Here is a 12,351-nt window from a genome sequence, read left to right as displayed (position 1 = left end):
AGGTTTGGGTGGAATCAGGGTCCTGAATCCAGAACCTCAGACATGTGTCCAGGTCCAGCTGTGCTTCATGTGGAGCTCAGGATCAGCTCTTAACCGTCCTATCTCCTCCTTCATCAGACTCCAGCCATGAAGAAGCAGCTGGAGCGCCTCCTGCCCTCCCCCCCACCCTGGACGGCATCATCACGGAGTACCTGAGGGAGCAGCACGCCCGCTGCCCCAACCCGGTCACCACCTGCCCCCCGTTCTCCCTGTTTACCCCCCACAGATGCCCCGAGCCCAAACAGAGGAGACAGGCTCCTCAGAACTTCACGTCCCGCCTGGCCAGCCGAGTCCTGTACCCCAAGTATGGAGGCGTGGACCGGGGCAGCCTGGACCGGCACCTGATCTTCAGCAGGTAGCCCCGCCCCCTCTGGACGCCATGTTTGTAGTTCATTTAAGGTCAGAGTGGGCTGAAGATGTAGTCCTCCGTCCCTCCAGGTTCCGTCCGATGTCGGTGTTCCACGAAGGAGACGGAGACGAGAGCGGCTTCACCTGCTGCGCCTTCTCCGCCCGAGAACGTTTCCTGATGCTGGGAACCTTATCGGGTCGGCTCAAGTTCTACAACGTGTTCTCTGGAGAGGAGGAGGCCAACTACACCTGCCACACCTCAGCCATCACCCACCTGCAGCCCTCCAGGGTAAATAACAGCTGTGTAAATAATACAATAACACATTAATAACACCTGTAGAAATAGTGTCATTAAATGGACAGAAATAATATTTTTACAACAGTTAAAGCTGCAGCCGTTTTATTAAAAGTGTTGAGTTTTTTAAAAAGCAGAAAACAAACTGATGTCAAACTGTTTCCTGAAGCCTGACTTTGTGTTTTTCAGTCAGTTCATGACTCTGCTGAGCACTGAAGGATGCTGGTAGTTTCCTGGATAAAGTTTACTGCAGTTAGAACACTAAATGATGCGTACTGACTCCTGTCTGTGTGTTTCAGGACGGGAAGCTGCTGCTGACCTCGGCTTCATGGGGAGTTCCTCATTCAGCACTGTGGAGCCTGGACGGCGTCTTCAGCATGAAGTAGGACCCTCTTCACATTTAGTTTTTATTTCATTTTGGACTCTGGCTCTGACTCGTCTTCTCTCTCAGGAACTCGTTCGTGGACGATCACTACGTGGAGTTCAGTAAACTTTCTCAGGACCGAGTCATCGGAACCAAAGAACAAGTCGCACATGTAGGTTCTTAAAACCACCAATGAATTCCACTTTTTATTTCACTTCTTTATCAGATTCTTCCTTCTCAATGCTTCTGCCTGCTCTTCTATTCCATTACTTCTCTTGAGGAATTTTACTATTTTCAGTTTAAAATGCAACGTCCAGACGGATTAGAAAAGTACAAACATTACTTGAAGTATCTTACTATAACTTAATGTAGCTTAATTAGCTAAATTTAGCTTAACGTAACTTTCAGTAACTTAATGTAACTTAATTTAACTTTAATGTAACTTATTATATTTTAACATAACTTAATCTAACTTATTATATTTTAACATAACTTAATATATTCTAACATAACTTAATCTAACTTATTGTAACTTAATATATTTTCACGTAACTTAATAGAATTTAAAGGCATTAGAGGAGATTTAATTTCCTACGACTTTGAACGTAGCATGCGCACATACAACCTCTCCCTCACCCCCCTCTAACCTCCCCCCTCTTAACATTTACGAAGAAACGCCCCCCTCCAGAAACTTGCGTAGGACTCGTGAAGTTGTCTTTTACGGCTGGGTCCCCCTGGATCTTTATCTGCCATTATGTAAAAAAAGATGAGCAAAACAAGTCTCCAGCTAACTACGAAGCTATACCAAAGCAACACATACAGAAAACACGTAAGTCCAAGGCGTACGTAATCTACGTAACTAGGCCTGAGCCGGAAGATTTTTGATTGACAGGAAAGGGAGCAAACCAAACGCCTCGGTCCGAGCGCATTGATTGGCTGATGTTTTTCAGGTCCTGCCATGTCCACAGTTATTTATTTTTTTATTCTTTATTCTTTTAGAGACCATACATACAAGTCCACTAAAGGTCAGTATATTCATTTTATGTGAATCAGACAAATTAAACAAAAAAAACATCCTCCATAATGCCTTTAATATATTTTAACGTAACTTAATTTAACTTTAATGTAACTTATTATATTTTAACGTAACTTCACGTAACTGAATATATTTTAATATAACTTAATGTAACTTAATTTATTTTAAGTTCAGTTCAGTAAATTTATTTCAAACCTGCACACAGCTCTTTTGACAACAGGCATAAAATTATATCTTGGTTTGAAAATGGGATGGATGAAGCAAAAGCTTTTAAACGTAACCTAATGTAACTTAATTTAACTTTAATGTAACTTATTATATTTTAACGTAACTTAATATATTTTAATATAACCTAATGTCGCTTAATTAAACTTTAATGTATCTTTAGTGACCTTTTATACATTTTCTTTCTTTTTCTGACCCTTTGACAGCAGAGTAGTGTGAAGAGCACCAGGCAGTGTGCTTTGTTTTAAATGAAATGTTTTCCGGTCAGATCTATGACATCCAGACGGGCCAGCAGACTCTGACCCTCAACGATCCAACGCTGGCCAACAACTACAAGAGGAACTGCGCCACCTTCAGCCCGACCGACGACCTGGTGCTGAGCGACGGCGTCCTGTGGGACGTCCGGGCGTCCAGGGCGATTCACAAGTTCGACAAGTTCAACATGAACCTGAGCGGCGTCTTCCATCCCAACAGTCTGGAGGTCATCATCAACACGGAGATCGTATCCTCTGGTCTGAAGGCAGAAGTGACCGAGTTTAGCTTCACTCTAGTTTTTGCAGCCATGTTGACTTTTTAAAACACTAAAGGACAGAAACCTCGTTCTGGGGGTTTTACTTTTCTAAACAGTTGTATAAAATAGTTTTTATGTGAAAGTAGAAAGTTTAAGTCACCAGATGGAGGATGCAGGTCTGAACCTACTGCTGGATGATCGTTTTTATTCCATCAAGCTGGATTTCAGAAACCCAGTGGAGTTTGAGACGACAAAAACACATCGATTCTTATTTTAAGGTGATTGAACACTAATAAAAACACATTTATGAAGATGATATTCCATTTCTGCCAGTAGTTCCCCTAAATTCTACAAGCCGGACCTACAAAGGAGAACTTCAGCCTTTTGGGAAATGAGCCTACTGCTTTCTTTTCACAAAGTTGGACCAGAATGTGAATTAAGTAATAGGTGGTGGTTTTCCAGATGACAGAGGTTTGTTGATTGGACGGTTCTCGGCCATCTCAGTCCAATAAAAAAGTTGTTTATTCTCAGAAGCGATTTGATTCTGAACTAAAGTTAGAAACAGACAATTAGAGCAGGAGATCTGTTGGAGGTTCACAGGTCCTGAAAAACGAAATACAAATAGTAGATATGAGGAATGTAGTTCTTCATGTTTGTTATTTTGTTGTAGTTTTTACATGTGGGTATCTGAAACATGTCTAACTATAAGGGACGATGTTTTCAGTTCCTTCTTATCTCCTTGTGTCTTTTATCTTCAGTAACAGTAGTTGTAGGCCTGTGGACTGTTGCTATGTACCTTTGAGCCTTAACAGCAGGTTTCAGTGGGACCTGAGGACCTTCCATCTCCTCCACACAGTTCCAGCTCTGGACCAGTGCAGGCTGGTCTTCAACAGCAACGCCACCATCATGTATGGAGGTATGGAAGCTCCTGGTGTTCACTGTAGACATGTGGGAAACCTGCATTCTGTCCAGCAGCCACCAGAGGGCGACTCCTGGCTGTTAGAGAGACTAACTTAACTTAATGTAACTTAACGTAGAATGAAAACACGCCTGTTATTAACCTTAGACTGTGTATTAGTGTGAACATGTGGGAAACCTGCATTCTGTCCAACAGCCACCAGAGGGCGACTCCTCTGGCTGCAGTTCTTGTTGAATTCTCTGACAAAGTGAGCCTGATCCTCTCTCTTTTATTTCCCTTCCTGTCCAGCTGTGCTGCAGGCCGATGATGAGGACGACGCCATGGACCAGCAGATGAAGAGTCCCTTTGGCTCCTCCTTCAGGACGTTTGATGCTACTGACTACAAGCCCATCGGTAGGCTCCACTTCCTGTTTGATTAGCCACACATTTCCTCCTCTGATGGTTTGGACAGTTCATGAAACTTTATGGATGGGGAGCGTTTAGGTGTTGGTCGGTTTCTGTCCAGTTTCATTCATCAGAAGCTTTTGTCCAACGCAGCGTCCATCTGAGGGGAGATCCAATGATCTGTAAAGGTCCGAAAATCATCTAAGAGGAGATCCAAAGATCTTTAAAGGTCCAAAAACCATCTGACAGGAGATCCAATGATCTTTAAAAGTCCAAAAATCATCTGAGAGGAGATCCAATGATCTTTAAAAGTCCAAAAATCATCTGAGAGGAGATCCAAAGATCTTTAAAAGTCCCAAATACTGAAAATCCATTTTAAAATAGTTTCTAGTGTTTGCGTGGAGACATTTCAGTATAAAAAGATCCTCAGAGATAAAGTTAGAAGATAGAAAGTGTCATTCATCTGTTGGTCACAGAGATAGTCTTCTTCCTGAAGGGGGCGGGGCCAGCAGCAGCTCATTTAAAGCTACAGACCCTGAAACAGCCGGTTTTAGAACAAAACCAGGAGAAATCAACCGTCTTTGTGGTGTTTTCAGCTGAAAAGTTGACGTGTGAGACTTTTATTAATTTGCTGATTAGATGCACGACGTCAGACCTTTAAACCTGCGATCTTCTCACTGTGTGTCCTTCTGATTTATTATTATTATTGTTTAATAGTAGGCTGTAGAATCAGTGTTTGTTGTTGACTCTTAGATGTAAATGTTTGGTTTGGGTCTTTGTGTTATTATATCTGTTTATCAGACTAATAAAAAGTGTATTTATGTTCCAGAGTGAAGATTCGTGTCGGTTTTTAACGGCTCTGTTTGTTTTTTCTTGTTTTTTTAGCCACCGTGGACGTGAAGAGGAACATCTTTGACCTGTGCACCGACACCAAGGACTGCTATCTGGCCGTCATCGAGGTGCTGTGGTGGAATTCTGCTTCCGCCTCGTTGGTTTTTATTCAGACTGAACGGATCCGCTCAGAATCAGCAGATTGTTTTGGATAATTCAGATCCTCAAGTGTTAAAATATGAGACTTAAAGTTTAGCCAGAATCACCATTTATTTATTATTATTATCAGAAACAGACACATGCAGGAACCGACGATTGTTTCTGTGACTCCAAACTGTTCACATCCCATAATACTTGTAAAGGAAATAAACAGAAAGCAGCTTCAGTGTTCAGACTGAGACTCCTGGATGGATTTAAACTGATCTGAAGTCTGTTTTTGCTCCTAAACGTCTTCATGTCTACCTGCTGGACTGATGAAGTTCTGACGCTCAGAAAACGTCCAAAATGACAAAAAAATGTCAAAAATAACAAATATTACAGGAAAAAAAGATTCAAGATATGTCAAAACTCACTTTAAATCACTTTAAATGACCAAATTTTCTGCAAAATAATTCAAAAATACGTCCAGTTTGATGAATATTTGTCCAAAATGATTCAGAATGTGTCCAGAAAACAGGAACAAACAAAACTCCAGAATGAATCTAAAATGGCAGAAGAAATTGTCCAACAATTGAAAATGTGAACAAAATGACGTGAAGCTTGTAGAGAATTTTTCCAAATGTTTTCAAAGTAAAATGAAGAACTTCAGATCTGTTTAGGCTCAGAAATGAATCCTGAAAACACGTCCTCAGTTTGCTGGTTTTCCGTTGAATAACTCAGAAGTGTTTCTAGACCAGTCTGACTCTGGTTAATGACTTCCTGTTTCCTGTCCAGAACCAGGACACGGTGAGTCTGGACACCGTCTGTCGGCTCTATGAGGTCGGCCGACACAAACTGGCAGAAGAAGGAGACGACGACGACCAGGTGGTGATTAATATTATTATTATTATTATTATTATTAATATTAATATTGTTATTAATATTATTATTATTATTGATATTATTATTATTATCATTGATATTATTATTATTGTTAAAACACATTGATGACGACCAGGTCATTATTATTATTAATAATAAAATTATTATTTAAATTATTATTAAAACACATTAATGAGGACCAGGGGATGATGACGACTATTATTATTATTATTATTATTATTATTATTAATAAAACGCATTAATGAGGACCAGGGGATGATGACGACTATTATTATTATTATTATTATTATTATTATTATTAATAAAACGCATTAATGAGGACCAGGGGATGATTATTATTATTATTGTTGTTAAATCTAAATGTTCTCCTCCAGGACGATGAAGATCAGGACGAAGACTCCTCAGATTCAGACGATGAAGACGACGATGATGATTTGGACGCAGAGCTTCTCCTGGAGGAGCTGACCAATCAGGATGAAGGAGAAAATGAGGGCGGAGCCGACTCTCCCACCAATGACGAGGTAGCTGACGGTCCACTTCCTGTCTGATGAAACGTTTAAAACACAAGAAATCATTTAAATCATGTTTAATTCAGGTTTAATTCAGCTTCATACGGTCCTACATGTTTCATATCTGCCTCCATCCAGTAATTCTGGACACTTTTTCATATTTCTGGACCAATTTCAGACATTTTTGAGTCTTTCCAGACAGATTTAAGTCTTTTTAACATTTTTTTTTTTGAGTATTTCTGTACAAGCTTCACATCATTTTGTTCATATTTTCATCATTTCGGACATATTTTCAATATTTCTAAGCTTTTTTCTGCCATTTTAGATCAATTTTGGAGTTTTTATTTGTCCCTGTGGACCATATTAAGTCATTCTGGACAGATTTTAGGTCATTTTGGACAAATATTCGTCACACTGGCTATGTTTTTTAAACGTTTTGGAGATGTTTTAAGGTATCTGGGCAAATGTTTTTGTCATTTTGGACATTTTTTGATAATTTTAGATCAATCTGATGTCATTTTGGACATGTTTTAGTCATTTTATACTAAATTTTTAACATCTTGGTGTCATTTAGGACTGTTTTCTGTTTTCTGTGATTTTAGCAGGGTTTGATCTTTGATTTTCTTCTTGTAATTTTTGTCATTTTAAACAGATTTAGGTGGTTTTTATAATCTTTCTTGTCATTTTAGACATTTTGTGAGCCTCAGATCTTCATCAGTCCAGCAGACAGACTCAGGACATTCAGAGGAAAAACACATTTTAAAAAATGATGTTGATCATGTCTCATGTAATGTGGACATTTTTAAAGTGGTTCCAGACAGAATTTGTGTTATTTTGGAAGTTTTTTGAATATTTCTGCACATGGTTTCTGTCATTTTGATCCTGTTCTCACGTTGTTGGACGTCTTTTATGTGTTTTTGAGCTTTTATAGAAACAGTTTGGAGCTTTTGTTCGTCCTTTTAAACAGTTTGAAGCCCTCTGGACATTTTTGAGTCTTTCTGGGCAGATTTTAAATCATTCAGGATGGATATTTGACATGTTGGACATGCTTTGAGTCCCTTTGGAGATTTTAGGACAATTGGACAAATTTTTGTCATTTAGGACAAATGAGAATAATTCTGTTGAAGCTTCATGTATTTTATGTATTTTTCCTTCTTCCAGAAACACCTTAAGAACCTAAAGCAGGAGTCCAGTGGCTTCTTACCAACTTCATTTTTAATATTTTGTTGTTTCCAGCTGCTTACTATGTTTTCACTCTTCTCTGAGACTCCATCCATCGCGTCCTCAGACTTAAAGCTCATAGACAGATGAGTCCAGATGTTTCCTCACGTCTCTGCTCTCCTCCAGGATCCAGATGTTCTCGGCAGCGACAGCAGCGACAACAACGACTCGGAGGATTCAGACTCGGAGGACTCGGATCATTCGGACGGAAGCGACGAAGGTTCAGATTCTCTGAACCCCGAAAACACAGAAGGTGAGAAACGGTTGGTCCGTGGGCCGGAGGAGGGCCGGTGAGGGGTTACTGCTGTCTGTTCATGTTCTGTTCATGTGTGTTCATGTTGGAGTGAATCCTGGTTTCTTCAGGAACGCAGCTTTAAATCCGTCTTTAAGGAGCATCTGGTTTCCTTTTGCTTCCTCTGGTCACAGACAAATTCGTTGCTTTTTTATTGTAACTTAATCTCTGTTGACATTTCTTGACATTCGTAGTTTACATGGTAGAAGTTTCTGCTTTCTTTGTTTTCACAGACCAAATAAAAAACTTCAGACTACGCCGGATAAAAGGAAAACAAGGAACAAAACAAACAAATATTAAATAAACACGTTCCATTCTGTGGTATAATTAATAAAGCAGCATGGTCTTTATTCAGTGACTCTACAGGAAGTTTATGGTCTACAGCGTTTCATCGTCACATGGAACTAGTTGATGATCAGAGCGGATGAATACGTCGTCACACGGCGCTATCAGACGCTTTGTTTCCATTCTCTGGTTGTTCTCCACCTTGGATTGTTCTACATTCACTAACTTTTTACCTTCATTATGGCTCCCAGCATAAGTCAGACTCTTCTGATGCTGGAAGAAAAGGAAAGCCGTCTGCATGGAAGTGAAATTAGACAGAATAAAACGCTGAGGTTGTAAAAACAGCTCAACATGTTCTGTTATCTTCTAGTAAAATGATTCATACATGCATGAAAGTCGCTGCTATTCATGACTTTATGAAGAACTGATCGATATAGAGATGCACGGAACGGAATTGGTTACATTTTCAGAGTTCCGACTTACGGAGAACATCAACTTCCATCAGCCCATAGGAAAGAACTCTGATGTAAAGCAAAGACCTCCTGTACCTGGTCTGTAGTCATGGAGACAGGTTGGGGGAATCCTTAGGAGATAAATGTCATAGAATCAACAGGAACACGACGGGCTTCATCGTTCAGTGAACATGGAGCAGATTACCGACACACTAAGGCTCAGAAAATCTCAGTGTGTCGGTAATCTGCTCCATCCAGGTGTTCTATGTCGGATCAGGTTTCCTCCATCTGATAGTTTATCTCGTCAGAGCTGCTGGGTATAGGGTTTGGAAGGTTTTTCTTGGTGCTAACATCCAGGCCGTCAGTATTACCCCTAGTACTGGTCTGTCAGAGAGCGTCAAACACAGCTTTCCAAAAAAATGAGTATTTTCAGAAATTAATTTTTTGTGTGAAAATGTAGCTCCTCAGCATCAGTTACCATGGAGATCTAGCTCCACAGCATCAGTTACCATGGAGATCTAACCCCACAGCATCAGTTACCATGGAGATCTAGCTCCAAAGCATCAGTTACCATGGAGATCTAACTCCTCAGCATCAGTTACCATGGAGATCTAACCCCACAGCATCAGTTACCATGGAGATCTAACTCCTCAGCATCAGTTACCATGGAGATCTAACCCCACAGCATCAGTTACCATGGAGATCTAGCCCCACAGCATCAGTTACCATGGAGATCTAACTCCACAGCATCAGTTACCATGGAGATCTTGCTCCACATCAGTTACCATGGAGATCTTGCTCCACATCAGTTACCATGGAGATTCAGCAGGTTAAACCTTCGTGACGCTTCGTGGTCAGAACAATCAAACCAACAGGACAACTTTAGTTTTTCTTGATGCTGGATTTTCTTCTTCCTGTTTCCTGTCGGTAATGATGGTTTCACTCTGACTGTTGAACTGTTTAAGGATATTCTTCTGTATCTTCTGGCTGCAGATCTGGGAGGAGACTCTGACGACGAGGATCTTCGGTTGCTACGTCTCCGTAGCCGATGGTTCTCCTGACGCTGCTGGGACTTATTTCATTTTTCTATTTAAAACCAGGCGATCAGTGAAGACCTGCAGGGTTCTCTCCTGGTGGATTCTTTAGACGTGAAGAGAGACGACACAAATAAAATGCTTCCAAAGACTGAGAGTCTCACATGAATCCACAGACTTGTTTGTTTGTTTGTTTGTGTTTAAGAGTATTTATGAAAGTGATTCTGATTTAAGGAGACTTTATAGAATCATCTTGTTTTCTTGTAAATGAAACATTCAGGGAGAATTTCAAATTCACAATATTCACTATTTTCTAAATGTACCTTTCAGCCGAATGTTAATATAAAAGCAGAATGATGTGGAACTGCAGTGTGACTCCTCATTTACCCTGAAGACAGGAACCAGAACCATCCTCAGTCCACTAGAAGGAACCAGACTCATCTACAGGAACTGTATCAATGATCAGAGTTCTACCTTCAGACTGGGAATATCTCCAGAGTTCCAGGTCCTTGAAGTCCACAGAGGAGAACGTCCCCTGGAGAAAGTTCTAGAGTAGACCTCCTGACAACTGGACAGTAGTCGGTAGATCGACTGTAGAACTTTTTTCAGTTGTCTGTAGGTCTACTCTCGGACTTTCTCCAGAGGACGTTCTCCTTTCCTGCTTCCAATCTGTAAGATTAGTCCCACTTAGAACATTCCAGGCTTTTCCCAGTGTTGATTTTCCTTTTAGTGTTTCTCAAGATACTGTTCTTCATTTACAGTTTTTTTTCAGTGCGTTTTTTTTTACATTTTTTTTTACAGTGGTAGTGTTTTAACGGTATTTTCCAGTGTTAGTGTTTCATTTTACAATTTCTTTCAAGTGTAATTTTCTTTACATTTTTTGCAGTGCCAGTGGTGTCTTGCAGTTTTTTAGTTTGTGTTCTTTGTGTGTATATTTTTTTTACAGTGTTAGTGTTCTTTGCGTGTTTTTTCCCCAGTGTTGGTGTATTTAATGTTGTTTTACAGTGTTAGTGTTTTTTTGTTACAGTTTATTCCGGTGTTAATGTTTTATTTTTTACAGTTTTTCCAGTGTTTTTAAAACACTTGTTCCAAGGTTAGTATTTTTACAGTGACAGCCTTTTTCCATCCAGCGCTGGTGTTTTTTCCAGTGTTATTTCTCCCTCCAGTGTAATATATATGTTTTTATACAGTTAATATTCTTTTTTTCCTGTTATCTCCAGTGTTATTCCCCTCCAGTGTCCAGTGGCTGCGCTGCTCCTTTCCCGCCACAGGGCGGCAGCACCGCGTCATTTCCGTCCATCAGCTGTTGATGATCTGCAGCTGATCAGAGGATATTTCACTTCAGCTGCTTCTTTTCCTCCAAACTCCGCTTTCATCCGCAGCTTCCGGTCGGTCTCTGTCTCCGCTGCTGGACGTCGGTACCGGACCGGTTCGTCCCTCCGAGCAGCGGCTCTGATCCGGTTCCTCTGATGCTGTTGCGTTCTGACGCACCAAGAACCGCCTGATTCATTCCGAGGCGACAAGTTCGGTGTCGCAGCCCGATGACCAGGACCAGGACAGGACCCAGGACCAGGACAGGGACCAGAACCAGGACAGGGACCAGAACCAGCATGTGAGCCGGAGCTGCTCAGACGGATTAAATTTGTGTTTTTTTTATTTTCATGCTAGCTGATTTCTGTCCTCCCTCCTCTGGACCGGACCTGCAGCAGAACCTTAGTGTTCCGGTGGTGTTCTGGTCGGTTCCTGGTCCGGATCGAACCTCCGTGACGCCGCTGAACGCAGCTCGTCGCCGCTGCGCCATGCGTCAAACCAAACCGGACCGGATCCCGGAGCGGAGCGTTTAACGGACACGGACCGGGTTTAGTCCTTCTGGTTCCAGCTGATTGAAACTTTTCCGGTTCCTCTCTGGTTCCTCCGTGGATTTTGTCCATGAAGCGTCTCCGCGGGTGATTTTTACACTTCCTGTGGATTTGTTTGACGATGTGGACACCGACGGAGGACGAGAAGATCGGAGTCGGTGAGTAGATCTGGTTTTCTGCTGCTGGTTGGAGTCTTTGTGTTCCTCTGAGATGTTTGGGTTGGACCTGCTGATTCTGGTCTGACAGCAGCTCTGGAGGTTCTCAGGATGTTCTGGTTTTTGATCTCAGATGTTTTTAGGTTTGGTGAAGCTTCAGATAATCTCCATTAATCCTCAAAAACATCCAGAGATGCAGCAGAAGGACTTCCGGTCCTGATGCTGCTCCTGGACGGTTCTGGAGAGTCCAGATGGAGAACACGTTCAGACCTACTTCTGCCCTTTAGTGGTCTCCTGATGCAGCAGAACTCTGAGGATCGTGTTTGGACTCATTTATGTCATTTAGTTCAAAGGTTGAATCGTTCTGGACAGTTTTTGAGACATGAGACACTATTTCAGTTTCTGAGGACGTCTTTAGGTCTTCTGGAACCATCTGAGTTGTTTTGTGAATGTTTCTGTGATACTGGACAGATTTCAGTCATTTAGGACGGATTTTAGTTATTGTTGACATGTTTAAGTCACTTTGGACACATTTGGGTCATTCAGGACAG

The 12,351-nt window shown here is 41.2% G+C and overlaps 2 protein-coding genes across 2 annotated transcripts in view; both read left to right on the top strand.

Moving 5' to 3' along the window:
• LOC110947572 (DDB1- and CUL4-associated factor 1-like) overlaps nucleotides 1-10,150 on the top strand; it is a 31,373-nt gene extending 21,223 nt beyond the window's left edge. The window contains 13 exon segments of the mRNA XM_051948539.1: nucleotides 118-154; nucleotides 157-394; nucleotides 478-676; nucleotides 982-1,064; nucleotides 1,134-1,218; nucleotides 2,576-2,809; nucleotides 3,641-3,734; nucleotides 4,026-4,130; nucleotides 5,007-5,080; nucleotides 5,886-5,975; nucleotides 6,368-6,514; nucleotides 7,850-7,976; nucleotides 9,746-10,150. Coding sequence (XP_051804499.1) covers nucleotides 118-154; nucleotides 157-394; nucleotides 478-676; nucleotides 982-1,064; nucleotides 1,134-1,218; nucleotides 2,576-2,809; nucleotides 3,641-3,734; nucleotides 4,026-4,130; nucleotides 5,007-5,080; nucleotides 5,886-5,975; nucleotides 6,368-6,514; nucleotides 7,850-7,976; nucleotides 9,746-9,813 — 1,581 coding nt within the window. The 3' untranslated portion in view covers nucleotides 9,814-10,150.
• A 264-nt stretch (nucleotides 10,151-10,414) lies between these two features.
• Nucleotides 10,415-12,351, top strand: part of LOC127534113 (dedicator of cytokinesis protein 3-like) — a 65,863-nt gene continuing 63,926 nt past the window's right edge. Inside the window, exon 1 of the mRNA XM_051948541.1 lies at nucleotides 10,415-11,803. Within this exon, the coding sequence (XP_051804501.1) occupies nucleotides 11,767-11,803 (37 nt within the window). The 5' untranslated portion in view covers nucleotides 10,415-11,766. The remainder of the gene's footprint in view (nucleotides 11,804-12,351) is intronic.

This window comes from Acanthochromis polyacanthus, chromosome 5 (assembly GCF_021347895.1).
Source record: "Acanthochromis polyacanthus isolate Apoly-LR-REF ecotype Palm Island chromosome 5, KAUST_Apoly_ChrSc, whole genome shotgun sequence".
Lineage (NCBI taxonomy): Eukaryota > Metazoa > Chordata > Actinopteri > Pomacentridae > Acanthochromis > Acanthochromis polyacanthus.
This window is presented reverse-complemented; position numbering and strand designations above follow the sequence as displayed.